Genomic DNA, 26,784 nt, shown 5'->3' with positions numbered 1-26,784 from the left:
GGGAACCTCACTCCCCACTTCCTGCTCCTGCTGCCCCTTTCTGTCTCCTTCCCTCCACGCTCTGCCTGGGAGAACTGGGGACTGTCCCGTTCCCATGGGCGTTTGCTCTCCAGGGTGAGCCTGGCTGTGTCACTGAGGGCCGCAGCTCGGGGACCCGCAGATCCATGGGGAGCCCCTGCCCCCCCTGGTACAAACTCACCAGCAGGTCCCTGACAGCGGCCCTTTGTGCAGAGTCACTGTCCTGCCTGGCCCCAGCCCTTTCCCCCGGGACTCCCCATCCCCTGCAGGCTGCGGCTCAGGGGCTGGTGTGGGCAGAGCCCGGGGCTGCCGCGGGGGCTGGTTCCAGGCTCAGTGCAAGTCCCCACCCGGGCTGGGCCCAGGGGTGGGGGGTTAATGAAGGTCTGTCCCTGGCACAGCCCCAGTGCGGGAGCAGCAGTTTCACACTCTGGGCTCTCAGGTAGAGGAAGCAGCAGCGGAGCCAGGGAGCTCAGCTCAAGGGCTCTGACATCAGGAGCCAGAACCGGAGCCCTCTGGTGGCAGCAGCTAATGCCTGAGCTTCCCTGTCCTGCCCCGGCAGCCCCCAGGGCCAGGCAGGCAGAGGCGGATCCTATTGGCCCATCCACACCCACCCTCTGCCAGAGCCAGCAGTGACTCCGGTCTGACTCCGGTGTGGCTGAGATCTGAATCCTGCCCGGAAATCAGACCAGGGCCCTGGGCAGCCCCCAACACTCAAGAGACACGGACCCCACCAGCATGGGTGTGTCTGACAATAATACACGGGGATCAGGGCGTGTGTGGGAGGGATCTGGATATTTGCCTTATAACTTCTGACCCCGTCTGGCTGCTGGGTGGGGCAGCCCCTCCCCCTCTCCTGCCCCATGGGTGCGGGAGTTGCCTTGTCTCTCTCCCCACCCCTTCTCCCCGACCCCAACCTCTATCCCTCCGGCCCCCAGGTAGTCTAGCTGTCCCCAGCCTCCCCTTTCCGCATCCCACCATTTCCCTCGCAGTGACCCCCCCACTCAGAGTTTCCCTCTATTGCAGCCCTGTTCCCATCCGCCCCATAAGTCTCCCCGATTCCCCTACATTGCCCCATCCCATCCTGCCCCTCACACACCCCTACTCCTCCTCCCGCTCCCACCCCTTCAGCCCCCCAGGAGTGGCTCCCCCCGCCCCGGACACACCGGGAGCTGGCGGCAGCTTTCCTGGGCTCAGGGCAGGGTATCGCAGCCAGCTCCGCTGGGAGCAGCCTGGGGCCAAACCCGCCCCCTGCAGCCCGGGGGTGACGGGGGAGGGCACCGCTCCCTGGGTGGGGGGTGGGGGTCCCTCTTACCTTCCCTCCGAGCGGGGCCCCCCGGGGCAGGGGCCGGGCCGGGAAGGGGGCCCTGGCCGGGCTGGGGGCTCTGCCCTGGGGGAGGCTCCCGGGGAGCCGCGGGAAGGGCCCGGCTGGAGATTCCCCTCTCCCGGCTGCAGCCAGGGCTCCGGGCTCCCAGCACCAGCCGCCGGGGCTCGGGGATCTCGCCGGGAGCCAGAGTCGCCGCAGCGGCTGCGAGTCACTTCCCGCGGCCGGGCCTGAGCCCCGCGATCGCTCCCCCCAGAGCCGCCCCCCAGCCGCTCCCGGGTCCTAGCGATCAACCCACCGCGCTGCAGCGTCTCTGTGTCCGGCTCCTGTTACACTCCCAGCCTTTCAGGACCGAAGAGCCCATCTTGAGCGTCGAGCCCAGGGGTTCTCACGACCAAATTTTTCCTGGTCTCAGAGTGTGGCCAGCAGCTCTCGCTGGTGGCTGCTCTGACACTTTTTCTTAAAATACTTAATTACCTTCAGGACAAACCAATAAATATGCACTTGGGTAAGGGGGGAAGGGTCCCGCTATTGTGGGGAACATTCCTGGCTTATACACAGCCCTGGAGGAATTGGCTAGCAAAAGGATCTGAGTTCTCGCTCCCACTCCCGTCACCCAGAGGCCTGCCTGACTTTGTGGACTCCCCTTCCACTCTGGTCCCTATAACCCCAAGGCTAGGCCCAGGGCTCCTGTGAGGCTTGACCCCCAATCTTGTGGCAACTCAGGACAGGTGTCCCCATTGTGGGGTGCTTCCCTGGATGTTTCCTTAACCATTGCACAGAGTTCAGAACAAATACAATTTATTAAACAGAAAGTAATAAAAAAAAAAGAGAGAAGTGGGAAAGATGAAAGGAAAACACTTCACCGCACGGGGGGGGGGGGGGGGAAAGAACCACAAACAGCATCTCTGGAATGTCTGGTTTCAGTGTAGGTTTCAGAGTAGCAGCCTTGTTAGTCTGTATTCGCAAAAAGAAAAGGAGTACTTGTGGCACTTTAGAGACTAACAAATTTATTAGAGCATAAGCTTTCGTGAGCTACAGCTCACTTCATCGGATGCATTTAGTGGAAAATACAGTGGGGAGATTTATATTCATGTTCTCTATGTAACAATGGGTGTTACCATACACACTGTAAGGACAGTGATCACTTAAGGTGAGCTACTACCAGCAGGACAGAATGGGGGGTGGGGAGAAACCTTTTGTAGTGATAATCAAGGTGGGTCATTTCCAGCAGTTACAAGAATGTCTGAGGAACAGTGGGGGGGGGAATAGTTTTACTTTGTGTATTGACCCATCCACTCCCAGTCTTTATTCAAGCCTAAGGTAAGTGTATCCAGTTTGCAAATTAATTCCAATTCAGCAGTCTGTTTTTGAAGGTTTTTTTTTTGAAGAATTGCAACTTTTATATCTGTAAGCGAGTGACCAAAGAGATTGAACTGTTGAACAGTTCTCCAACTGGTTTTTGAATGTTAATTCTTGATGTCTGATTAGTGTCCATTTATTCTTTTACGTAGAGACTGTCCAGTTTGGCCAATGTACATGGCAGAGAGGCATTGCTGGCATATATCACATTGGTAGATGTGCAGGTGAATGAGCCTCTGATAGTATGGCTGATGTGATTAGGCCCTATGATGGTGTCCCCTGAATAGATACATGGACACAGTTAGCAATGGGCTTTGTTGCAAGGATAGGTTCCTGGGTTAGTGGTTCTGTTGTGTGGTTTCTGGTGAGTATTTGCTTCAGGTTGGGGGACTGTCTGTAAGCAAGGACTGGCCTGTCTCCCAAGATCTGAGTGATGGGTTGTCTTTCAGGATAGCTTGTAGATCCTTGATGTGTTGGAGAGGTTTTAGTTGGGGGCTGAAGGTGATGGCTAGTGGCGTTGTGTTATTTTCTTTGTTGGGCCTGTCCTGTAGTAGGTGACTTCTGGGTACTCTTCTGCTCTGTCAATCTGTTTCTTCACTTCAGCAGGTGGGCACTGTAGTTGTAAGAACACTTGATAGAGATCTTGTAGGTGTTTGTCTCTGCCCATTGTAAGTTTCACTTTCAATAATCCAACTGCTGCTTAAATTGCTGAAATTTACACTGCTTCAACATTGTAACTTCTGCTCACTATTTGTCATTCCTTACACTTGTCTATATTGTAACTCAAACTCCATTTTAACTTGTCCCAAACTCCATTTTAAAATGCTCACTCCATTTTGTAAAAGCTTGCTCAACCTTCATTTTTGCAAAACCCTGCTGTAATCCGATTAGTTTAGATGTGCGAATGAGCTATGTATGGATGATGGAATCAACCTCCAGCCCCAGCCTGTCCTGATAAAATAAAAAGTGTAAACATGCAAGGGCTGAAGATGCAGACAACAGCTCTGACAAAGGAAGAGGAGCCCACCCTCAAAAGAAAAGAACAAGAGTACAATTGAAGAAACATCAAAGCCAGGTCCTAGGCTGAAAGTCAAGTCTGCAATTGACGGGCGATCAATCACAACAAACCCAGAGGCAGCGTGACACAGCAAGACCTATAGACTCTTGATTCAAACTGAAGCCTACAAAAAAGATGGAGGAGATGGAAGACTTTGGAAGGTAACATTCTGCTGCCAACATGGAAGGGCATCGGTGCATGCCCAACAGAGACCCAGCCCTTCCTTGTGCCTGGCTTTCCTGGCCAGTTAGCCACCACAAGCATCGAACCCAAGCCACGAACTCAAGCTACATTCAGGACTGGTAACTATAGAGCAGCTGCAGAGCATTTTGTGTGTACACACACACACACACACACACACAGAGGTATTAGATATTAGTTATTGGTCATAAATCAAATTGCGTTATAGTAAACGTGACATCTTGTTTTGTCCCCTGAAATGATCTGGTGTGGTTTTGTCTGAATAACGCTAAGGGGAGCCTATAGACTACACGGCAACTCAAATTACCATGATGGAGGGGAGGATCTCCTGCATGTTCATGGAGGAGCTGGGTTTGGGGCCCTGAGGGCTCTTGCCAGCCCCCATGCTCCCATCAGGTTGGCCAGCACTGGGGGCAGCTTGGAGGCCCTGGCTCCGTCGGGAGACTGCAAGGCGGTGGCCGGGTCGAGTCCTTCCTTATAGGTGGCCTCGTCCATGGTGCTTTCCTGAGAGAGGGGACAGAGGAGACACTGGAGTCAGGACAGGCTGAGGGCGAGGAGGATGCCCCAGCCTTAGGGCTGGGGGTCATGGCTGGGCGCTCGGGTTCCTGGGCCTTTGCCCTTCTCTAGCCCATCCCTGTTTATACAGGGGAGACAGACACAGAGCGGGGAGGGCCCCCAGTGAGCTGGGAAATGAACCCCCTGCTCTAACCCCTAGACCCCTTCCACAGTGAGGAGCGAACCCAGGAGTCTTGACTACCAATCCCCCTGCTCTAACACAACAGGCCCCCTCCTTCTGTCCCCCAAAGCAGGGTAGAGAACACTGGGCCAGACGTATCTCGTTGAGCGGGATGAGTTTGGGCGGGTTGGGTTCGTGGGGACTGTCTGGAATGCTGCAGAGAGGAGAGATGCCCATCAGATCTCAGTACCAAGAGATGTGGTCATAGCCCCCCATTATGGGGCTGTCAGCACAGCCCGATTGCCCCCCACTCTGCCCCTTAGCTCCCAGCACGGCCTCACAGGTGAGGACTACACCCACCCAGCATCCACCAGCCATGGGAAGCAAAGCTAGCAGGGTCAGAGAGGGATCCTGGTACCCAGCAACCAAGAGAGCCCCCTGGTGAGGTCATATCCTGGGACCTCTGGAGCTGAAATCGGGGTCTGTGCTCCCTGAGTCTAACAACCAAGTCAACAGGCTCAGAGGCAGCAGCCGGCTCATATGCTGCTAGAGAGGGACAGAGCCATGCTGGGTGGCTCAGGTGGGTAGCCCTGAATTTGATACACTGGCTGTTGCATGGTGCAGCCATTAGAGGGGGACAAAGTCTACATTGCGCAACTAGGAAATGGCGCCCCGGCCTCGACCCCAGTATCCTCCCAACCCCTCACACTGCCCCCCAGGGCCACACCCACCTCTCCTTGGACAGGAAGATCTCCTGCAGGATGCCCTTCTCCCTCTCGGCTTGGGTGAACTGCTCACAGCTGCCGCTGCCCGGCTGCACCAGGGGGCTAGGCAGGTCGATGAGCTTGGGGTAAACCCAGGGAACCTGCTCTTCCATGGCGTCGTGGCTGAGCCATCTTGCCGTCTCAAAGGCCTCCCGATCCTTCAGCATCTCCCACTTGGCTGCCTCGCCAAAGTCTTTGATCTTGTTCATGTTGACTGCCGGGGGAGGAGAAGAAACAGGGAGGGGTTTAGTCAGGGGACAGACAGGCCACTGTCATATAGACGATGGGAAGGGTGACACCCCACCGCCACTCCATAATAGGAGTTCAAAGGCCATGTATCCGCTTTTCCCACCTGCAGAAACCAGGTAGTCCCCTGGTGCTGGAGCAGAGCTGGAAGCCCCTAGAGAGAAAGGCCCATGACCCAGTCTCCTGGTGATAGATGGGAGCTGGTGCTCTCTAGAGGGAAAGGCCCCCTCCCCTATACTCACTCTGCTCAGTCTCGTCCAGCTCGAAGTAGAAGTACTCCCACAGCTTGCTCTCTTCAGGCCAGCTCACTGTCTTCTTCTTGCCCTTCTTGGTGAGCTGCGTGGAGTCAGCGGCGCTCTCGGGCGGCTTGGTGTCAGAGTTCTGCTCGGACGAGGCTGCGGGGATGGGACACAGAGCGGCTCAGCAATCAGATGAACACACCCACGGAGCCTGGATCTACCAGCTGGTGCCAATGCCTCCTGAGCCCAACCCAGGACCCCCAGTGAAGACAGCCCTGCCAGCCCTACAGTTGAGCTGACACAGGGGCTGCCCCTCCGCCAAGACAGCTGTATCCCAGCTGGCATGGCACACCTGGCCACATGCATTATGGGGTTTTATGGCCTTCTGAGTGCAACATCAGGTCTGATCTGACACAGCCAGGATGTTGGGCTGACACCTACCGCCCGCCCAGGGTTAGCACAACAGAACCCGTTGGCGCCAATGCTTTTCCCATCCTTACTGGTCTCCATCAGCTCTGGGACCTCTACTGCTGGCATGGGAGTGCCGGGCTGATCCACCTCCATGGGCTCAGATCCAGTAGCCGGTTCTGGCGAGGATGGTTTAGCAGCGCTCGCTTCTGGGGCTGGCTTTCTTCATACAGGCTCGCCTGGGACACAGAGAGAAATGTGGGATCAGCGTAATGGGAAGTGAACCAGTGACTCCCAGCCCCTGCACCAGACTCCCCTCCCCTCCCCTCCCATTGCTGACATCAGAACCCAGGGGTGCTGCCTCCCAGCCCCCTGCTCTAACCCACCAGATCCCCCCATGCCCTCCCGAGCTGGGGACAGAACCCAGGAGTCCTGCCTCTCAGCCTCCCTCCCCCACACCGAGGTGTTTGTACCTTGGCTGCCATAGGAGACAAGACTTTTTTTGATCTTGATCCCCGGGATGGAGGCAGAGTTAAGGGCATCCAGGAAACCCAAGCTCTCCATTGCTGTGGGGGGCGGGGTGAGGGGGAAATGAAAGAGGTTACACAAACTGAAAGCTCCACGCACCTGCAACTTCACATGTTATCCCGCCCCTCCCCCAGCTACACCCCACTCGCCTCCCAGAATGAGGGGTAGAAACCAGGAGTCCCAACTCTCAGCCCCACCCCTGCAACTCTCACCAGCTAGACCCCACTCACCCCCCAACGATGAGGACCGAACCCAGGCATCCTGACTACCGGGGACTCCATGTACTCGCATTGCGCGGGGATGATCTTGACTTTGATTTCCTTGGTGCTGTTGGGGGTGGTGTTGAGAGGCTTGTATTTCTTCTCCACTGGTGGGTTGTCTCCAGAGGGGCGGACATGCTGTGAGAGGAAAAGCAGACATGGTACTGGGGCCACGGCCCAGGAAAGGGATCAGGCAAGGAACAGGCAAGCCCAGCTCACATGGCGATCTGACACGAAGAGCATAGGGAGCACAGCACAACCCTGGAGCTGCTTTGCAGGGGGCTGAAAGGGTAAGCAGGGGTGGCTTAGGGGAAGGTTAGCAATGCTGGGCCCATACTACACACAGGGCCTCAGGCAAATCCCCTCAGCGCTCAGTCCTGCCTCCTGCCTCCCACCTCCCCCCACTCTAACCCACTAGATCCAACTCCCCTCCCAGATCCAGGGATAGAACCCAGGAGTCCTGCCTCCCAATTCTACACAGAGTGCTTCTCAGGACTGAGGAACAGAGTGGAAAGGTGAGGCAGACAGAAGAAGCCACAGGCCCAAGGTCTGGACTCTTTCCCCAGAGCAGGGCAGGATGCTCAGACCAACCTCTGTCTCTATCAGCTTCGGCTTCAAGTTGTATTTTTCAGACACCACTACAGCATTGAGGTTCTTCTTTAAAGGAACCAGTGAGGGAGTCTCCATTTTCAACCCTATGGAAAAGCAAAACTCAGGTTAGCAGAATACAGCAAGCTGATAAGCCCCACACATTTCCATAGTACCTCATCTGCAAGGATCCCAAAGGATTTTTATGTTGGGATTGGTCACCCAGAGGAGAAATGCAGCCACCAATTGGCCATGTGTTCAGTCCAGGTGGCAAGCCTCATGGGAAATAACTCGGGTAACCCTCGTAAGTGAAAAGAAAAGGAGTACTTGTGGCACCAATGGAGAGCTGTAGCTCATGAAAGCTTATGCTCTAATAAATTTGTTAGTCTCTAAGGTGCCACAAGTACTCCTTTTCTTTTTGCGGATACAGACTAACACGGCTGCTACTCTGAAACCTTGTAAGTAAAAATGTTAAAAAAACAAAAACGGGTGGGGGCTAGTTAAAAAGCCCACCCTCCTTGCTAAATTGGTAGTGGAACAAGGCTTGTGCCCGTAAAAAGGAACAGTTCGGGGGGGAGGGGGGAACCACCAACCAGAATTGGGCCCAGGCAAGCAATCAAGCAACAAATAAAAAAAAATATGGCAAAAACAAAAAAAGGAGTAATTACAGGAATGAGAAATTTACATCCCTAAAACAATTAAAATGGTAAAATCTAAGTTGATTAAAATATTGTTTTAAAAATAAGCAAATAATTATTTTTTTAAAAGTAAAAAATTAACTCTGCAAAGGCTAAAAAAATTTAGCAATTAAACTTTATAAAAATTATTTAAAAAAAAAATCTTGATTTCTTTGCAGCCATTCTAAAAATAGCCCTTTTCCAAAAAAGTCTAAATAATCCAGGCAAAAAAACTATTAAAATCATTTGGCCATAAACATTTTAGTTAAATTAGCTAAAAGAACATAAGGGGTTTCTATTAAAACTTAACTGCCCCAAATGTATAAAAGGGAATGTAATCTATGTAAAGCTATCTAAAAAAAATATATATATAAAAAAAGATTTGCAATGTATATTATAAAAAAAAATGTAAACATACAATCCTATTAGGCACCAAGGGGCTACAATAAATGGTGTTTTCCTTTTCAAATTGCTGTGTGTTTTAAAAGCAAAAATTAAAAATAAAAAGGAATCAAAACTCTGGTAAAAGTGAATGCTGTCCCTTTTAAGTAAAAGTCTAAATTGCTAATGGCTTTAAATCCAAAGCAAACCACAAGGCATCTGGCTTAATTCAAATTTCCTAACTAATAAAAGGTAGAAGCCGCTAAAACCTGGCCTGCCTATAAAACAAATACAAAAAATATGGGAGTAATTCCTCTGTTTTGCCTGCAATCAACAAGGGTATTTATATAAAAAAATATTTTAAGCAATAACTTGTCGTCCCCCTCCCACAAAATAAAAATGTTTTTTGTCTTTCAAAAAACCCCCGAAAAGCTAATGCTTGCTAAAAAGCAACCCCAAAAATACCATAAATCTACTGGCACAATAAAAATTGTGTTTTGCGTTCCATGTTCTGTCTTGTGGTGTTTGTACTGTAACTAAAACTGTTGTGTTTAATTTTTCTCCACAACAGCCTAATTTAAAACCAAATAAAAAAAATTAAACCAAAATGCAAACACTGCTTTATCCAACTTGGAACACAAAATGTTTTAAATACTATCAATGAATACTAAAATTTTAATACACTGGCTAAAGCAAAAAAAAAAAAACCAACAAAAAAACCCACTAATACTTATCAGTACAAATAAATGCAGTACATTTTTAATAAAATAAAGCCAAATTTTTAATTAAAATATTGTTGTTAAAAGCGTACACCAAAAGCAAAAACCATAAAAAGTTAGCCTACTCCCCATATTGCACATAAAATCCTTCTGGCTACCCTGAATCTCAAGCCAATTCAGAGAAGGATCGGGATATTATACAGGAGGATCTGGATGACCTTGTAAACTGGAGTAATAGTAATAGGATGAAATTTAATAATGAGAAGTGTAAGGTTATGCATTTAGGGATTAATAACAAGAATTTTAGTTATAAGCTGGGGATGCATCAATTAGAAGTAACGGAAGAGGAGAAGGACCTTGGAGTATTGGTTGATCATAGGATGACTATGAGCTGCCAATGTGATATGGCTGTGAAAAAAGCTAATGCGGTTTTGGGATGCAGCAGGAGAGGCATTTCCAGTCGGGATAAGGAGGTTTTAGTACCATTATACAAGGCACTGGTGAGACCTCACCTAGAATACTGTGTGCAATTCTGGTCTCTCATGTTTAAAAAGGATGAATTCAAACTGGAGCAGGTACAGAGAAGGGCTACTAGGATGATCCAAGGAATGGAAAACTTGTCTTATGAAAGGAGACTTAAGGAGCTTGGCTTGTTTAGCCTAACTAAAAGAAGGTTGAGGGGAGATACGATTGCTCTCTATAAATATATCAGAGGGATAAATACAGGAGAGGGAGAGGAATTATTTCAGCTCAGCCCCAATGTGGACACAAGAACAAATGGGTATAAACTGGCCACCAGGAAGTTTAGACTTGAAATTAGACGAAGGTTTCTAACCATCAGAGGAGTGAAGTTTTGGAATAGCCTTCCAAGGGAAGCAGTGGGGGCAAAAGATCTATCTGGTTTTAAGATTCTACTTGATAAGTTTATGGAGGAGATGGTATGATGGGATAATGGGATTTTGGTAAGTAATTGATCTTTAAATATTCAGGGTAAATAGGACTAATCCCCTGAGATGGGATATTAGATGGATGGGATCTGAGTTACCCAGGAAAGAATTTTCTGTAGTATCTGGCTGGTGAATCTTGCCCATATGCTCAGGGTTTAGCTGATCTCCATATTTGGGGTCGGGAAGGAATTTTCCTCCAGGGCAGATTGGAGAGGCCCTGGAGGTTTTTCGCCTTCCTCTGTAGCATGGGGCACGAGTCACTTGAGGGAGGCTTCTCTGCTCCTTGAAGTCTTTAAACCATGATTTAAGGACTTCAATAGCTCAGACATAGGTGAGGTTTTTTGTAGGAGTGGGTGGGTGAGATTCTGTGGCCTGCGCTGTGCAGGAGGTCGGACTAGATGATCAGAATGGTCCCTTCTGACCTTAGTATCTATGAATCTATAAGCCAGTGGGCTAAAACAAAAAACAAACAAACACACACACACTATTAAACACCCAAGGTTGTACCAAAGTAAACTACTCAAAAGTAGTATGCTTGTCCTAACTGTTGCTCCAAAGATCTGTAATAAAAAGACTTCACTAAAATAATGTATATAAAATAAATTAAAAAATAAAACCAAATGATTTCTTACAACAAGAAAAGAGTGTGCCTGGCTTAAAAGATCATGCAGAGATGAATAGAGTCCTTAGGTCAGTTTCACTGCAGAGATGGTCCACTATAATTGCAAAGAGTCTCTTTCAGATTCACTTCATCAGGTGAATAGGCTTTTCGAGTAACCTTCGATTTCTTAAACATTACTGGTAATTAATTACATGGATTAAAATAAGGTAACAATCCATAAAGCAGTTAATACACAGTTTACCACAAACTCTACAGAGACATGTAGGCAATGACAGTATTACACTCAAGTTTTATCTATATGTTAATATTTTCTTTCCATCTCAGATTTAACATACAGCCCTAGACAGGAATCCTTTCGTTACACTGTGAACCTCTAACAAGATGTAAGTAAACATAGAATAGTACAATTAATATCTTCTTCCAGTTCTTTAACCATAAAAGTTTACATTTCAAAGATCTAGCTTTTCTAATGTGGAATGGCCCTAATTTCCATTTACACACATTTCTAACATGAGTCTAAAGGGTGAATCTGGGTCAATTAGCCTGCAAGCTGCTTAATTAACCTTTTCTGGCCATGTGTCAGAGAAATTTAGATCTTGTGTGGATTCTCCCATGTTTAGTGAGGTGTGATCTCAGTGTGTAACTTTTCCAACATTCCAAACACTTATGGGGTCTCTCTCCTTTGTGGACTGCCTGATGTTTAATTAGGTCGGACCTCCCTACGAATTTTTTCCAACAGTCTAAGCACTCGTAGGGTCTCTCTCCTGTGTGTATTGCCTGATGTTTTAAAAGATCTGACCTCTGCATGAAACTTTTCCCACAGTCCAAGCACTGATAGGGTCTCTCTCCTATGTGGAATCTCTGATGTTTAACAAGGCCTGACCTCCACATGAAACATTTCCCGCACTCGAGGCACTGAGAGGGTTTCTCTTCTGTGTGGCGACTCACATGGTTATTAAGGTCTAAGCGGTTACTGAAGCTTTCCCCACACAGTCCAAGCATTGAGAGGGTTTCTCTGCAGTATGGATTGTCTGATGTGTTCCAAGCTGTGAACACAGAATTAATCTTCCCGCACTGCAGCCAGTGCCAGGGTGTCTTCCTTGGGATTTGTCTGCTGCACTCTGGGATCCTTGTCTCCTCTCCCACAGTAAATAGATTAATCCACTTTCTTCCCTGGGTGATTTCCCAGCAGCCTCCCTGGGTGGTTTCCCAGGTGGTTACCCAGCAGCCTCTCTGACCTGTGACAATTTTTCCCGGCTTCTCCCTGTTTCAAGAAGTGGGAAAAATTCCATGCAGCACTTTCCAGAAAGGTCTCCTGTGATTCCACTTTACCAGGAACTTCTGCATCATGATTCTCCTCTTCATTCTCACTCCCTCATCACCTGCTGGGAGAGAGGCAATCCAGACAGGAGACATTGTGCTGGAGAGAAAGAGGAATAGCACCAATGGAAAACCCAACAAAGTCTGAGCAATTGGATTCTGCCTCCACTTCTCACCCAAACACTCAGAGGGAAGGAAACCTGGAAAGGAAACTCCTGCAACTTTTTCCTTCATTACCCAGGATGGTTTCTGTGTCAGTCCTCACCTGTGCGATCACCCCTCGAGATCTCTTTCCTCTCAGGCCTGGAGATCAGGCACCCACGGCTCTTCCCCTCGTTCCAGCTGGACGATCAGCTCAGGTTTGGGAATGGGAAATCCTGCGCAGGAGTGAAAAAAGACCAGATCAGGGTGTTACAGGGTGCTCCATATGATGAAAATATGCTTATCAATATGAATATGACATAACTGGAACATATCTTAAATGGGACCTTTTGCATAAAGTATCATTAGAAAAGTTGTAAACTACTGAATATGGTTTTCCTATTTGGATGTATGTATCATTTTTATATTTAAAGTTAGGTGAGGAGACCCCTGCTTATCACCCTGGAACTAACAGATACTGAACAAGGGAAGGGATTGGGCCCAGATTAGAAATAAATCTAGTCTGTGAAAGAAATTTATGGAAATTTATGTGAGGGCAAGAAATTATTATTTGTAACAGTTTCTTAATGTATTAAGCTTAGCCTTGCATGTTTGCTTCATTTTGCTTTGTGACTTTCTTTGTTCTATTATTTAAAACCACGACTTTTTATACTTAATACATTTTGCTTATTAATAAACCCAGTGTAAGTAATTATTACTGGTTTGGAGGGGGTAAACGAGTTGTGCATATCTATCTTTTAGTGATAAAGAGGGCAAACACTTAGGAAGTTACCCTATATAACCTTTATACAAAGTACAATGGATTTATCTGGGATTTAGATCCTATTGGGGCTGGGTAACTGAGTGCTGGAGATAGGTATCTTGCAGTGCTGTTTTCAGTTGAGATTTGCAGCTTGGGGGCATGGTCCGGACCCTGAATCTGTGCTGAAGCAGGTTAGCATGTCTGGTTCAACTAGTGAGGGTAGTTTTCCCAAGCTAGCAGGGAAAACAGGCTCAGTGGTCATTTCAGCACATCAGAGTACAGTCCCAAGGGGATCTCTGTGACCGAACCCTTCGCACAGGGTTCATGGAGCATTAGGGAAGTGTCTGTCTCAAAGGGCGCTATGTGAATTTAACCTGTCCCTGTGCTGTGCAGGTGGGAATATGGAATCCAAGAAGACAGGAACATGGTCACTGAGCCGCCTTGGGGGAGGCAGGTGTCTGGGGAGGTGATGGGAATTTTTACACCCTCACCAGGAGTTCCCAGGATCTGTGCTCTTTGGGGGACTTGCTGACGCACACCCAGCTCTGGTATTAAACCTCTGCCTATTTCCAAACCTGCAGAACGCAGAGCCCTCCCCATGGCTGGAGCTATTTTGAAGAAGGGAGGTGAACAGGGATTCTGTGTGAGAGACTGGGAATCAATACAGACAGGACAAGGAATGAATTCTGTCCCTGTGAAACCTGGAAGGATGTGGACGACCTTGCATGTCCATTAGCTTTTGACACCTGTATCCCACGGGAGAGGACACGGATATGTAAGTCTCTCTCACGGCAGCTGTGCATTATGGAACCCATTCGCCTCTGATTTAGCTGACCAGGGAAGAACCTGACCAGAGTCTGACATGCAGACCCATGGCTTCTAATAACCAAGGGGACGGGAATCCCTTATCCAGCAAGGTCACCATCTCGTAGTTCTCCTGCATGATGTCCCTGTAGAGGGCTCTCTGAGCGGGATTCAGGAGAGCCCACTGCCCCTGGTGAAATACACAGCCACCTCCTCGAAGGTCACTGGCATCTGAAACAAGAGTCCCCCACTCAGCACCTGCTGCCTCAGCCACAAACCCAGTATTCACAGGGAAAGGAAATAAAAACCTCAAAGCTCCGGGAGGGCCAGAGTAGCAAAATCAGACCCCTATTGTTCAGAGCAGCCAGGAGGCTTTGGGGTGGGGAGAAGGTGAGAGCTCTTTGTCCGCCCAGCACCCGGAGCAGGGCAGGGTCTTCTCATTGCCCACACGCCTGCCAGCCACAGGCTGATACGGGAAGCAGAGCTCTGAGCTGGGGACGGGGACAGGAAACCCAACAGCTTCCCTTCATATTTCACAGCAGCCTCTGGCCAGTGGGTTCAGGCTCCAGCCCTGTGCGGGGGGAGGGCGGGGGGGTTTGGTCCTGTTTTCAAAATGGGCTGTCACACGGTAAATGCAGGTTTCCACCCTCTGGTGCCTGCACCTGGTGTAATAAAGAGTCCTCCATGTCTTCTTTTGCTGGTTCACCCAAGTGTCTTTATTTATAGTGCTCATACAGTTCCCAGATCCCCCGACAGATAGTGACCCCCCCGACCCTCCCCAGGGTCTCCTGGCCTTTGAGGCTTCCTTACTTGGTAAGGAGACAGCAAAACTGCCCTCTTGTCTCCTCTCAGGCTAGCCTCCGGGCTAGCGTTTGCCCAGGGCTTTTATAGCTCTCCTGGTGCCTCAGCCCAGCTGTCAGCACTTAGCTCAGCATGTTCCTCTGAACCAGCCCTCTAGTTAGGGTTTGCAGCTGGGCTCCCTGCTGGATACCTGAGACTGCCCCTGGTCTCCTGGCCAGAAAGCAGGCCACAGCCAGCATTTTGGCAAGGCTCTAAAGGGGTTTACCCCTGCCCTGCCACATGGGTGAATGTCCCTCCCCCCACTGCCGCCAATGGTCCTACTCAGAAAATCAGCAGGTTTCTCACACTCCGTCTCCTCCCTGCCTCTCCCTCCCCACACCCAGCAACTCCCTGAAAATCCCCTACCTGAGCTGGCTCCATCACAGCCATTTCCCTTCCCTGTCTCCTGGAAGACGGGGCGATCTGGAGTGAAATGTGGACGTGATTCCTCAACCTGTCGGGGCGACAGGGGTGATGGGGGAGGTTACAGAAGGGGCTGGAGTCCATGTCACCCCCCGATTCCTCCCAGGCTCTTCAGATCCTCCCAGTAACAGCATCTCTCAGCCAAATGCTAGAAAAAGAGCAGAATCAAAGGAGCCACTTTGGGGGATTTCCCCCCATTGCAGTGTAAACCTCTCCCCCTTAGCAACATCAGGAACCCTCTGGTGGCAACACCTGAAGAATGAGCTGCTCTGGACTCCCTCGGCAGCCCCCAGGGACAGGCAGGCAAAGGCTGATCCAATTGGTCCATCCGCACTCCCCCCATGCCAGAACCAGCAGTGACTCTGGTCTGACTCCGGTGTGGCTGAGATCTGAATCCTACAGGGAAATCAGACCAAGGCCCCGGGCAGACCCCAAAACTCATGAGGGACAGACCTTACCAGCACGGGTGTGTCTGACAATAACACACTGGGAGCCGGGTGGGGGGGTGGGAGTAGGGTTTTTGCCTTGTAGCCTCTGTGCCCTGAGGGGTTAGTCCCCTGATCACTCCCAAATGTGGTTTGACCAGTTCCAGGAGGAGAAGAGCTTCTCTCTGCCCCTCCCCCCTTGTGTCCCATGGGGCAGAGAAACTGCCTTGGCATCTCCCATTCCCTCCGCCAGCCTCCCCACATCCCCCTTTTCCCTCGCAGTGCCCCCCACTCACATCTTCTCCCATTCCAGCCTTACTCCCCTCAGTCCCACAATCCCCCTGATCCCCCTGCTTTGTCCCATCTTCTATTCAGTGCACCCCTGCCCCATCCCAGCCTGCCCCCGCCATCCCCAGCACCCGCCTTCTGCCCCCCCTGCAGCCCAGTGTGAAAGGGGGGCACTGCTCCCTGGGGGGGTGACTCTCTTACCTTCCCTCCGAGCAGGGCCCCCCTGGGGTAGGGGCCGGGCCAGGAAGGGGCCCTGGCTAGGCTGGGGGCTCTGCCCTGGAAGAGGCTCCTGGAGAGCAGCAGGAAGGGTCCGGCTGGAGATTCCCCTCTCCCGGCTGCAGCCAGGGCTCCGGGCTCCCAGCACCAGCCACCGGGGCTGGGGGATCTTGCCAGGAGCCTGGGAGCCAGAGTCACCGCAGCGGCTGCAAGTCACTTCCTGCTGCCGGGACTGACCCCAGTGATCGCTCCCAGCCGCATCCCAGCCCCTCCTGGGTCCTAGCAATAAATCCATCACTCTGCAGCATCTCCGTGTCTGGCTTCTGTTACACTCACAGGCTCTCTTCTTGACTGAGCCAAGTTTGGCATCTCAAGAACAAGGAGTCGCTGCCACCTCCCCTATCATTGTTTGGGGGTGTCGTTCATGGACTTTTACAGTTCAGGGGCAGTTTCACACGACACTCATAGTTGAAGTCTAGTCGTTCTCTGGCACCCGTGCAGCGAGTTCACAGTTCTCACCCTCAGCTGCCAGGCTCTGAGGAGCAAACCCAGCAGTTTCCCAGCTCTGTTCCCCCAATTTCTCCCCCTCCCAACAGTATCTTACATCTCTGCAGGGATCAGGCAGTGTCGTGGAAATTAACCACACCTTGTGTTTGGATCAGACAGCCTGAGGCTCCTTTATTGTAATACAAGCATGCAGAGAGAGACAGCTGCACCGAGCGGCTCTGCAAAGATGAAAAAAAACAAAAGCTTACATAGATTTTTAACAATATTCAGATAAACACACTTCCTCATTAATATTTCCTTATTAGGAACACAGCAAAAACAAGTTGTCCGGTTTTAACAAGTTGTTTTTTTATGGTTAACGGCTTTCTTAAGATTAGCTGTTGCAAGTATGTTTCTCAGAGCTCCCTCATTCCCGCCCCTCAGCTCTTTATCCCGTACGCAGTTAACTTGACCAAAGTTTACGCCCACTTAATTTTGCTTTTACAGACAGTAACTTCATTTCCATTTCAGTCTCTGCCTCTCACATTCTGAATCTAGCTCTCACCATCAGTATTCCTGCTGAGAGATACTGATCACTGTCATTGTTCAAACCACACAAAAAAATCTCATGACAAAGGGTTAGATAAACATTAAAATAAAATAAAATCTAAAAAAGGACAATTCTAGCAAATGACCATTTGTCTCTTGAGATCTGCAATAAATCTGAGCTACATCCTGTCAAACTAAGCTAATAACAAAGTACGTGACCTCACGGCCTTCACAAAGAGAGAAAAATCCACAGTCCAGGGTGGGCTACAAAATGATTTCACATTCATAAAGTGAAATCTCAGACAATCCTTTAAGATTCAAAATCAGGACAAGAAATTTACCCATTTTCTTCTGAAGTGGCTAAACCGGCTTCACTTATCACCCCGTTATTCGGCTGTATTAGTTACAAAAGTTTTAGCATCATCATGATAAAAGAAAGAGAAAGAAAGACCAAAAAACCTTCCCATATATAAATGATCTGGACCAAACTTAGAAAGAGCCGGGAAGCAATTTTACCAATAGATGGAAACAGGGCTATAAAATCTGAAGGTCAAACTGTGCTTTGAAGTTCATTGAGATTTCCCTGCCCACTCCCAGGTCTGTGACACTCCTTCTCCAGCCCTCAGGAATCTGACTAAGATCATAGACATCAAAGCTGTGACTCCTACCCATGGCACAGGGACAGGGTGGTGCGTGACACCTTGGGAGGCGGAGGGATAGAACGGAGACAGGTTAAACTTTCCATGGCTGGGACAGAGGCTGCTGTGTTGAGAGTGGAGCGTGACAGTGACAGGGGAAGGAGGTTTCAGAGTGGTAGCCGTATTAGTCTGTATCCACAGAAAGAACGAGGAGTACTTGTGGCACCTTAGAGAGTAACAAATTTATTTGGGCATAAGCTTTTGTGGGCTATGACCCACTTCATCAGATGCATAGAGTGGAGCATACAGTAGGAAGATGTTCTCTGTATATATCTCGGGAATCTGTCCTATCTCGGGGACTCTCTTTCCCCTCCCGCCATGATACAGATCTGGAAGCCTACTTTCGTCATCTCCAACTCAAGGAATATTTTCAACATACCACTGATCAGAGTACTGACCCACAGGAACCCTTCTACCAACACTACAAGAAAAAGAATTCTGCGTGGACTCCTCCTGAGGGTCGAAATGACAGACTCCACTTCTACACAGCGTGCTTCCGTAGATGTGCACAGGCTGAGACTGTGAACAAACAGCGTCACTGGCCCCTGCTGTGGAAAAAACCACCATGCGTTGTTTTTTGGATAAGAACAGCCTGGAGCTCCTTTATTAGGATACAAGCATGCAGGGAGAGAAACAGCAGGCCACACGCAGGTGCCAAGCTGCTCTCTGGCTCTCCTCCAACAACACACAAACTTATATAGGTTTGTAACTGCATTCAAACAAATATATTTCCCCATCAGTATTTTTACAACACTCAAGCCTCATTCATAATGCCTTATAAGGAATATAGCAAAACAACTGCATATTAGTACAGCAAAAACTTGTTTATCAGCGGTAATAAAATCTGTGGTTAATTGGTGCAATATTGCGACTGGGGGTTTTTACAGAGCTGGCTGGTGCAATAACGTGCAGTTGGGGACTTTTCGGATGCTGCTTGGTCCCCTTCGGCCTCCCTTCCAGCCCCTAGTCATGTACCCACAGTGGCTTACCTGATTATCTGTGTCAACAGACACAGGCCTACTGCACTTTACTATGCTGGCCTAAGTCATACAGGACACAGGCCTGTAGGTTTCTTGCGTTACAGCATTTCCATATAATAAGCTTTCCTCTCTATAGATCAAGTTTAGGCCTGAGAAATTGCCCGCACACCCCATAACCTCAGCCATACAGAACACAACGCCATCCACGGCCTCAGAAACAACCCTGACGTTCTAATCAAAGGGGCTGACAAAGGAGGTGCTGTAGTCATCATGAACAGGTCGGATTATGAACAGGAGGCTGCCACGAAACCTTCCAACACCACATTCTACAGGCCACTGTCCTCCAATCCCACTGAGGAGTACCAAAAGAAACTACACCAACTGCTCAAGAAACTCCCTGCTACAGCATGGGAACAAATCTACACAGACACACCCCTAGAGCCCCAACCAGGGGTATTCTATCTGCTACCCAAGATCCATAAACCTGGAAATCCTGGACGCCCCATCATCTCAGGCATCGGCACTCTTACAGCAGGATTATCTGGCTATGTGGACTCTCTCCTCAGACCCTATGCTACCAGCACTCCCAGCTATCTTCGAGACACCACCAACTTCCTGAGGAAACTACAACGTATTGGTGATCTTCCTGAAAACACCATCCTGGCCACCATGGATGTAGAAGCTCTTTACACCAATATTCCACACAAGGATGGGCTACAAGCTGTCAGGAACATTATCCCTGATGAGGCCACGGCACACGTGGTGGCTGAGCTTTGTGACTTTGTCCTCACCCACAACCATTTCAGATCTGGGGACAATTTATACCTTCAAGTCAGCGGAACTGCTATGGGTACCCACATGGCCCCACAGTATGCCAACATTTTTATGGCTGACTTAGAACAACACTTCCTCTGCTCTCATCCCCTAGTGCCCCCTCCTCTAATTGTACTACATTGATGACATCTTCATCATATGGACCCATGGGAAGGAGGCCCTTGAAGAATTCCACCAGGATTTCAAAGATTTCCACCTCAGCATCGACCTCGGCCTGAACCAGTCCACACAAGAGATTCTGGACACTACAGTGCAAATAAGTGATGGTCACATAAATACCACCCTATACTGGAAACCTACTGACCTCTATACTTACCTATATGCCTCCAGTTTCAGAACTTCAGAACTTCAGAAACAGACTTCAGAGAGAAACTGCAGAGCTACAATTCATTTGCAAACTTAACACCATCAATTTGGGCCTGAATAGGGACTGGAAGTGGCTGGCTCACTACAAAAGCTATTTTCCCTCTCTTGGTATTGACCCCTCCTCATCAGTCATTGGGAGTGGACACATCCACCCTGATTGAACTGGCCTTGTCAGCACTGGTTCTCCACTCGTAAGGTAAGTCCCTTCTCCTCATGGGCCAGTATATTTCTGCCTCTATCTGTAATTTTCACTCCATGCATCTGAAGAAGTGGGTTTTTTTACCCACAAATGCTTATGCCCAAATAAATCTGTTACTCTTTAAGATGCCATCAGACTCCTCCTTTTGTTATGAAGGGCTGATTTCCAATGGAAACCATTCCTGCAGTCCTGGCATTTATAGGGTCTCTTTTCTGTGTGCATTCTTCAATGATTATTAAGGTTTCTGCTGTTACTGAAACTTTTCCCACATGCCAAGCATTTATAAAGTCTCTGTCCTGTGTGGCTTGCCTGATGTGTAACAAGACTTGATCCGAGTCAATTACATGCAAGCTGCTTAACCCTTTCTTGTCATGTGTCACAGAAGTTTAGATCCTGTGTGGATTCTCTGATGTTTCACCAGGGTTGATCTCCGAGTGAAACTTTTTCCACAGTCCAAGCACTTGTGGAGTCTCTCGCCTGTGTGGATTGCCTGATGTTTCACCAGGGTTGATCTCCGAGTGAAACTTTTCCCACAGTCCGAGCACTTATAGGGTCTCTCTCCTGTGTGGATTGCCTGATGTTTAACAAGGTCTGACTTTCGTATGAAACTTTTCCCACAGTCCAAGCACTTGTGGGGTCTCTCTCTTGTGTGGATTACCTGATGTTGAACAAGCTGTGACCTCTTTATGAAACCTTTCCCACAGTCCAAGCACTTGTTGGGTCCCTCTCCTGTGTGGATTGCCTGATGATAAACAAGCTCTGACCTTCGTATGAAACTTTTCCCACAGTCCAAGCACTTGTGGGGTCTCTCTCCTGTGTGGATTGCCTGATGTTGAACAAGGTGTGACCTTCTTAGGAAACTTTTCCCACAATCCAAGCACTTGTGGGGTCTCTCTCCTGTGTGGAATGCCTGATGACAAACAAGGTCTGGCCTTCGTATGAAACTTTTCCCACACTCCAAGCACTTGTGGGGTCTCTCTCCTCTGTGGAGTGCCTGATGTTCAACAAGGTTTGACCTTCTTATGAAACTTTTCCCACAGTCAAAGCACTTGTGGGGTCTCTCTCCTGTGTGGATTGCCTGATGTTTAACAAGATGTGACTTCTGCATGAAACTTTTCCCACAGTCCAAGCACTTGTGGGGTCTTTCTCCTGTGTGGATTGCCTGATGATTAACAAGCGCTGACCTCCATGTGAAACTTTTCCCACATTGTAAGCACTTATGGGATCTCTCTTCTGTGTGGATTGCCTGATGTTGAACAAGGTCTGAGCTTTGTATGAAACTTTTCCCACAGTCCAAGCACTTGTGGGGTCTCTCTCCTGTGTGGCTTTTCTTATGTGACTTTTGTGCCGACTTTGAACTGAAACATTTCCCGCACTCAAGCAATTGAATGGGCTTCTCTCCAGTGTGGCTTCTCCCATGGTTATTAAGATCTGTGCGCTTATTGAAGCTTTTCCCACGGTCCAAGCATTGAAGGGATTTCTTTCCAGTATGGATTGTCTGATGTGTCACAAGCCGTGATCTCACAATGAATCCTTTCCCACACTGAAGGCAGTGCCAGGGTGTCTCTTCCTTGGCATTTGTCTGCTGCACTCTGGGATCTTTGTCTCCTCCCCCACCGTTAAGAGATTCATCCACTTTGTTCCTGGGGTGGTTTCCCGCAAACCTCTGTGACCTGTGCCAATTTCCGCAGGATTCTCCCTCAGAGCACTGGGAAAAATTCCCTTCAGGTCCTCCCACAGACGTCCCCTGTGGTTCCACTTCCCCAGGAACATCCTGATGATGATTCCCCTCCTGCTTCTCACTCCCTCGCTCAGTGCCTGCTGGGAGAGACACAATCCAGACAGGAGTCATTGTGCTGGGGAGAAAGAGGAATAGCACCGAGGGAAAACCCAACAGAAAGACTGAGCAATTGGATTCTGCGTCCACATCCCACCCAAATACTGATAGGGATGGAAAGCTGGGAAGCAAAGTCCTGCAGCTAAGAGGCTGGGTGAAATGCCGTGAGCGGTATCTGCTGACTACAGCCCTGTCCTGGCTGAGATGAGGAAGAACTGAGGACGTTACTCACACCTTATTTTGGGATTCTCAATTTCTGCCTTCTTTCCCTTGGTGGTTTCTGTGTCAGTCCTCACCTGTGCCGGTGCATCTCAGAAGCCTTTTTTCCTCGCAGGCCTGGAGATCAGGCACCCATGGCTCTTCCCCTTGCTCCAGCCGGGCGATCAGCTCGGGTTTGGGAATGGGAAATCCTGTGCAAAGGGTGAAATCAGACCAGATCAGGGTGCATGGAGCATTGGTGGAGTATTTGTCACTAAGGACATTCCATGAGTGGAACCTGTCCCTGTGCTCTGTTGGAGCAACGTGGAATCCAAGAGGATGTGGAAATTATCACTGAGCCCCGTTCCACAGAGAAAATTGTCTGTGAAGGTGAGTTGAATTATTACTACAACCTCACTAGGCGTTCCCAGGATCTGTGTGCTCTGGGGCCCTTGCTGACTCACACACAGCTCTGCACTTAAACCCCTTCCTCTTTCTAAAACTGCAGAACCCAGAGCCCTCCCCATGCATGGAGCTATTTCCAAGGAGGGAGGTGAACAGGGACTGTATGTGCAGCCAAGAAACAACACAGACAGGACAATGCTGGCTTTATGCCCCTTTGAAAGCTGGAGGGGTGGGGATGGTTTAGCTTGTCCATTGGGTTTTGACACCCTTGTCCCACTGGAGAGGGCACGGAGATGCAAGTCTTTCTCACATGGCAGCTGTGCATTATGGAACCCATTCGTCTCTGATCTAACTGACCAGGGAAGAACCTGACCACATTCAGATAAGTAGGTCCCATGGCTTCTAATAACCAAGTGGATGGGAATCCCTTACCCAGCGAGGTCACCGTCTCATAGTTCTCCTGCATGACGTTTCTGTAAAGGGCTCTCTGCGCGGGGTCCAGCAGAGCCCCCTGCCCCTTGGTGAAATAAATAGCTACGTCCTCGAAGGTCACCAGCATCTGAAACAGCAGAGTCCCTCACTCAGCACCTGCTGCCCCAGATACAATCCCACTAGTCATGGGAAAGGAAAAAAACTGTGAAGCTGTGGGAGGCCAAAGTAGCAGAATTCCACCCCCACCCAGCTCAGAGCAGCCAGGAGGCTCCAGGGGCTGGGAGATGGAGAGAGCTCCTTGTCCCCCTGCACACAGAGCAGGGCAGGGTCTTCTCATTTCCCACACGCCTGCCAGCCACATGCTGATACAGGAAGCAGAGCTTTGAGCTGGGGACAGGGAAAGGAATCCCGACAGCTTCCCTTCGTATTTCACAGCAACCTCGGGCCAGTGGGTTCAGGCTCCAGCACTGGGAGTCTGGAAAGTGTCCCCAGGCCTGCCAAGGGGGGTTATATCCTGTTTCAGAAATGGGAGAATGTCCCCTCCCGCTCCAGCAATGGGCCCACTCAGAAAATCAGCAAGTTTCTCACACCCTGTCTCCTCCTTGCCTCTCCCTCCCCCCACCCAGCAGCTCCCTGAAAATCCCCTACCTGAGCTGGCTCCATCACAGACATTTCCTTTCCCCGTCTCCTAGAAGACGGGACGATCTGGAGCAACATGTGGACGTGATTCCTCACCCTGTCGGGGCGAGAGGGGCGGTTACAGAAGGGGCTTCCGTCCATGTCACCCCCAGATTCCTGTGGAAGAAACAGAGTCTTCACTCTTGTGTTTGTTAGCAGCAAGTCAGAGGCAGTGTATTTCAAGCAATTGCAGGGGGAGCCTAGGGACAGGGGGGTTCCCTTCCTTCGGCAGGTCTCGAAAGTACAACAGTTTAAGGCATGTATTTATAGGTTCCCGTCACCAGGGCCGGCTCTAGGCACTAGTCAAGGAAGCAGGTGGCTGGGGCGGCCAGTCTGAAGGGGTGGCATACTGGCCGTTCTGGGGGTGGCACTTGGGCTGCTTTTTTTTTTTTTCTTTTCAGCCTCATGGCTGTGGCAGCTCATTTATTTTATTTTCTTCTGCGGCACGGTTGTGGCAGCTTTCTTTTTTTTTTTTTTGCTTCGCCGCTTGGTGCTGCAAAAAAGCTTGAGCTGGCCCTGCCCGTCACATATATCAATGGATACAGCTGTATCGTGTTTATATATTTTCCTTCCCATTATCTCAGTCAGCACTCCATTCTTATTTTAAAGCAAGGTTAGAAAACAGCTTCCCATGTAGTTTCCCCATCCGCCTGGCACAATCCCCGCGTCTACAAATCTCGCAATGTTAGGGTTAAGGTTAGCCTGTCTTCTGCTCTGTCTCTTAACAACAGTAAGATGGCTGCTGCAAATCCCCTTTTCCCTTTTCACACTTCCACATTCCCCCCAGGCTCTTCAGAACCTCCCAGTAACAGCAACTCTGAGCCAAATGCTAGAAACAGAGAAGAACCAAAGGGGCCACTTTGGGGGATTTCCCCCCATTGCAGTGTAAACCCCTCTCCCTTAGCAATAGCCAGAGCTCTGTGGTGGCATCACCTGAAGAATGAGCTGCTCTGGACTCCACCAGCATCCCCCAGGAACAGGCAGGCAGAGGCTGATCCCATTGGCCCATCCACACTCCCTACCTGCCAGAACCTGCAGTGACTCCGATCTGACTCCGGTGTGGGTAAGATCTGAATCCTGCAGGGAAATTAGACCAGGGCCCCGGGCAGACCCCAAAACTCATAAGACACAGACCCCACCAGCGTGGGTGTATCTGGCAATAAGAAACTGGGAGCTGGGTGTGTGTGTGTGTGGGGGGGGGGGCTAGGTTTTTGCCTTGTAGCCTCTGCGCCCTGAGGAGTTAGTCCTCTGATCACTCCCAAAGCTGGTTTGATCAGTTCCAGGAGAAGAGCTTCTCTCCGCCCCTCCCACCTCTTGTCCCATGCGACGGAGAAGCTGCCTTGGCATCTCCCCCTGCTCCCCACATCCCCCCTTTCCCTCGCAGTGCCCCCCACTCGCATCTTCCCCATTCCAGCCATCGCTCCCCTCAGCCCCACAATCCCCCCGATCCCCCTGCGTCGCCCCATCTTCCCTTCAGTGCACCCCTGCCCCCATCCCAGCCTGCCCCCGGCATCCCCAGCACCCGCCTCCTGCCCCCCAAACCCTGCAGCCCAGTGTGACGGGGGATACCGTTCCCGGGCGGGGGGGCGGGTCTCTCTCACCTTCCCTCCGAGCGGGGCCCCCCTGGGGCAGGGGCCGGGCCGGGAAGGGGGCCCTGGCCGGGCTGGGGGCTCTGCCCTGGGGGAGGCTCCCGGGGAGCCGCGGGAAGGGCCCGGCTGGAGATTCCCCTCTCCCGGCTGCAGCCAGGGCTCCGGGCTCCCAGCACCAGCCGCCGGGGCTCGGGGATCTCGCCGGGAGCCAGAGTCGCCGCAGCGGCTGCGAGTCACTTCCTGCGGCCGGGCCTGAGCCCCGCGATCCGCCCCCCCAGAGCCGCCCCCCAGCCGCTCCCGGGTCCTAGCGATCAACGCACCGCGCTGCGCTTCGCCTCTCTCTGCCCTGGCTGTTAGACTCACAGGCTCTAAGGTCAGAAGGGACCATCATGAGCATCAAGCCCAGGGATTCTCCCACCCAAATTTTTGGGGGCCTCAGAGTGTGGCCAAAAGAAAAGGAGTACTTGTGGCACCTTGGAGACTAACAAATTTATATATATATGCCACAAGTACTCCTTTTCTTTTTGCGAATACAGACTAACACGGCTGCTACTCTGAAACCTGAGAGTGTGGCCAGCAACTCCCGTTGGTGGCCGCTCTGACACTTTCCCCTATAATCAGAACTAACTTTCCGCGAAACCAATAAATAGGCCCAGAGGTAAGTGGGGAGGGGGAGAGAAACACTCCTCCTAGTGTGGGGAACTTTTCTGGCTTCTACGGAGCCCCAGTGGAATTGGTTAGCGAAAGGATCCGAGTCCTTTACCCAGAGGCCTGCATGACCTCAAGGACCCCCCTCCCCTTCCACTCTGATCCCCCTAACCCCAAGGCTAGGCCTAGGGCTCCTGAGGGGCTCAACGCCCAGTCTTGTGATCACTCAGGACAGGTGTCCCCATTGTGGGGTGCTCTCTCCACTCTGGATGCTTCCCTGATGATTGCACAGAGTTCAGAACAAATACAACGTATTAAACAGCAAGTAATATAAAAATAAGGAGAAGAGTGGGAAAAATGAAAGGAAAACAAGTCACCCCGCTCTGTGGGGGGGGACCCCAAACAACCATCTCTGGAATGCCAGGGCAGTTCACAGTCTGTCCCTCTCATGTCCCAGGCCTCCCGCCCAGGCCCTGGCTGTGCTGCAGGGATGCCCAGGGTTGGACACTAACTCTGGTGTTGGCCCACATCCTCAGGCTCTAGGTGGAAGGACCCTTCTTCCTAGCGTCAGCTTCTACCTGTCAGGGTTACGATCCCCCACCCAGTCTGGCCTGCAAGGCCTCTTGGCTGAGGGCCTCTCCTTGCCCTGGC

At 50.4% G+C, this 26,784-nt stretch overlaps 6 protein-coding genes across 11 annotated transcripts in view; 1 reads left to right on the top strand and 5 right to left on the bottom strand.

Annotated features, from left to right (window-relative positions):
* Window positions 1-26,784, bottom strand: part of LOC119843274 (zinc finger protein 850-like) — a 1,382,451-nt gene that overhangs the window by 8,116 nt on the left and 1,347,551 nt on the right. The window lies entirely within an intron of this gene.
* LOC119842642 (zinc finger protein 239-like) overlaps window positions 1-26,784 on the bottom strand; it is a 1,225,455-nt gene that overhangs the window by 474,478 nt on the left and 724,193 nt on the right. The window lies entirely within an intron of this gene.
* LOC119843367 (zinc finger protein 664-like) overlaps window positions 1-26,784 on the bottom strand; it is a 1,158,238-nt gene that overhangs the window by 556,127 nt on the left and 575,327 nt on the right. The window lies entirely within an intron of this gene.
* LOC119843338 (zinc finger protein 850-like) overlaps window positions 1-26,784 on the bottom strand; it is a 621,437-nt gene that overhangs the window by 19,326 nt on the left and 575,327 nt on the right. Inside the window, exons 2-5 of the mRNA XM_043496632.1 lie at window positions 23,219-23,303; window positions 22,480-22,593; window positions 20,955-22,167; window positions 11,814-11,825 (exon numbers count right to left, since the gene is read on the bottom strand). Coding sequence (XP_043352567.1) covers window positions 11,814-11,825; window positions 20,955-22,167; window positions 22,480-22,593; window positions 23,219-23,303 — 1,424 coding nt within the window. The remainder of the gene's footprint in view (window positions 1-11,813; window positions 11,826-20,954; window positions 22,168-22,479; window positions 22,594-23,218; window positions 23,304-26,784) is intronic.
* LOC119842634 (zinc finger protein 879-like) overlaps window positions 1-26,784 on the top strand; it is a 224,907-nt gene that overhangs the window by 152,730 nt on the left and 45,393 nt on the right. The gene's annotated exons all lie outside the window — the stretch shown is intronic.
* Window positions 4,470-24,816, bottom strand: LOC119843365 (serine/threonine-protein phosphatase 1 regulatory subunit 10-like). 3 transcript variants are annotated; one of them, XM_043497081.1, is made up of 10 exons: window positions 23,916-24,816; window positions 15,249-15,305; window positions 12,600-12,711; window positions 7,672-7,775; window positions 7,051-7,218; window positions 6,766-6,858; window positions 6,385-6,531; window positions 5,888-6,040; window positions 5,367-5,613; window positions 4,470-4,849 (listed from the first exon to the last, which is right to left on the bottom strand). In XM_043497081.1, exons 7-10 carry the CDS (start codon window positions 6,446-6,448, stop codon window positions 4,543-4,545), a joined length of 771 nt encoding a protein of 256 aa, XP_043353016.1. In that variant the 5' UTR covers window positions 6,449-6,531; window positions 6,766-6,858; window positions 7,051-7,218; window positions 7,672-7,775; window positions 12,600-12,711; window positions 15,249-15,305; window positions 23,916-24,816; the 3' UTR covers window positions 4,470-4,542. The 3 variants fall into 3 exon arrangements, with proteins under 3 accessions (XP_043353016.1, XP_038228535.1, XP_043353017.1); XM_038372607.2 differs by lacking the exons at window positions 12,600-12,711; window positions 15,249-15,305; window positions 23,916-24,816 and adding an exon at window positions 11,025-11,727; XM_043497082.1 differs by lacking the exons at window positions 12,600-12,711; window positions 15,249-15,305; window positions 23,916-24,816 and having other exon boundaries at window positions 7,672-9,613.

The sequence above is a fragment of the Dermochelys coriacea genome, chromosome 14 (genome assembly GCF_009764565.3).
Source record: "Dermochelys coriacea isolate rDerCor1 chromosome 14, rDerCor1.pri.v4, whole genome shotgun sequence".
Classification (NCBI taxonomy): Eukaryota; Metazoa; Chordata; order Testudines; family Dermochelyidae; genus Dermochelys; species Dermochelys coriacea.
This window is presented reverse-complemented; position numbering and strand designations above follow the sequence as displayed.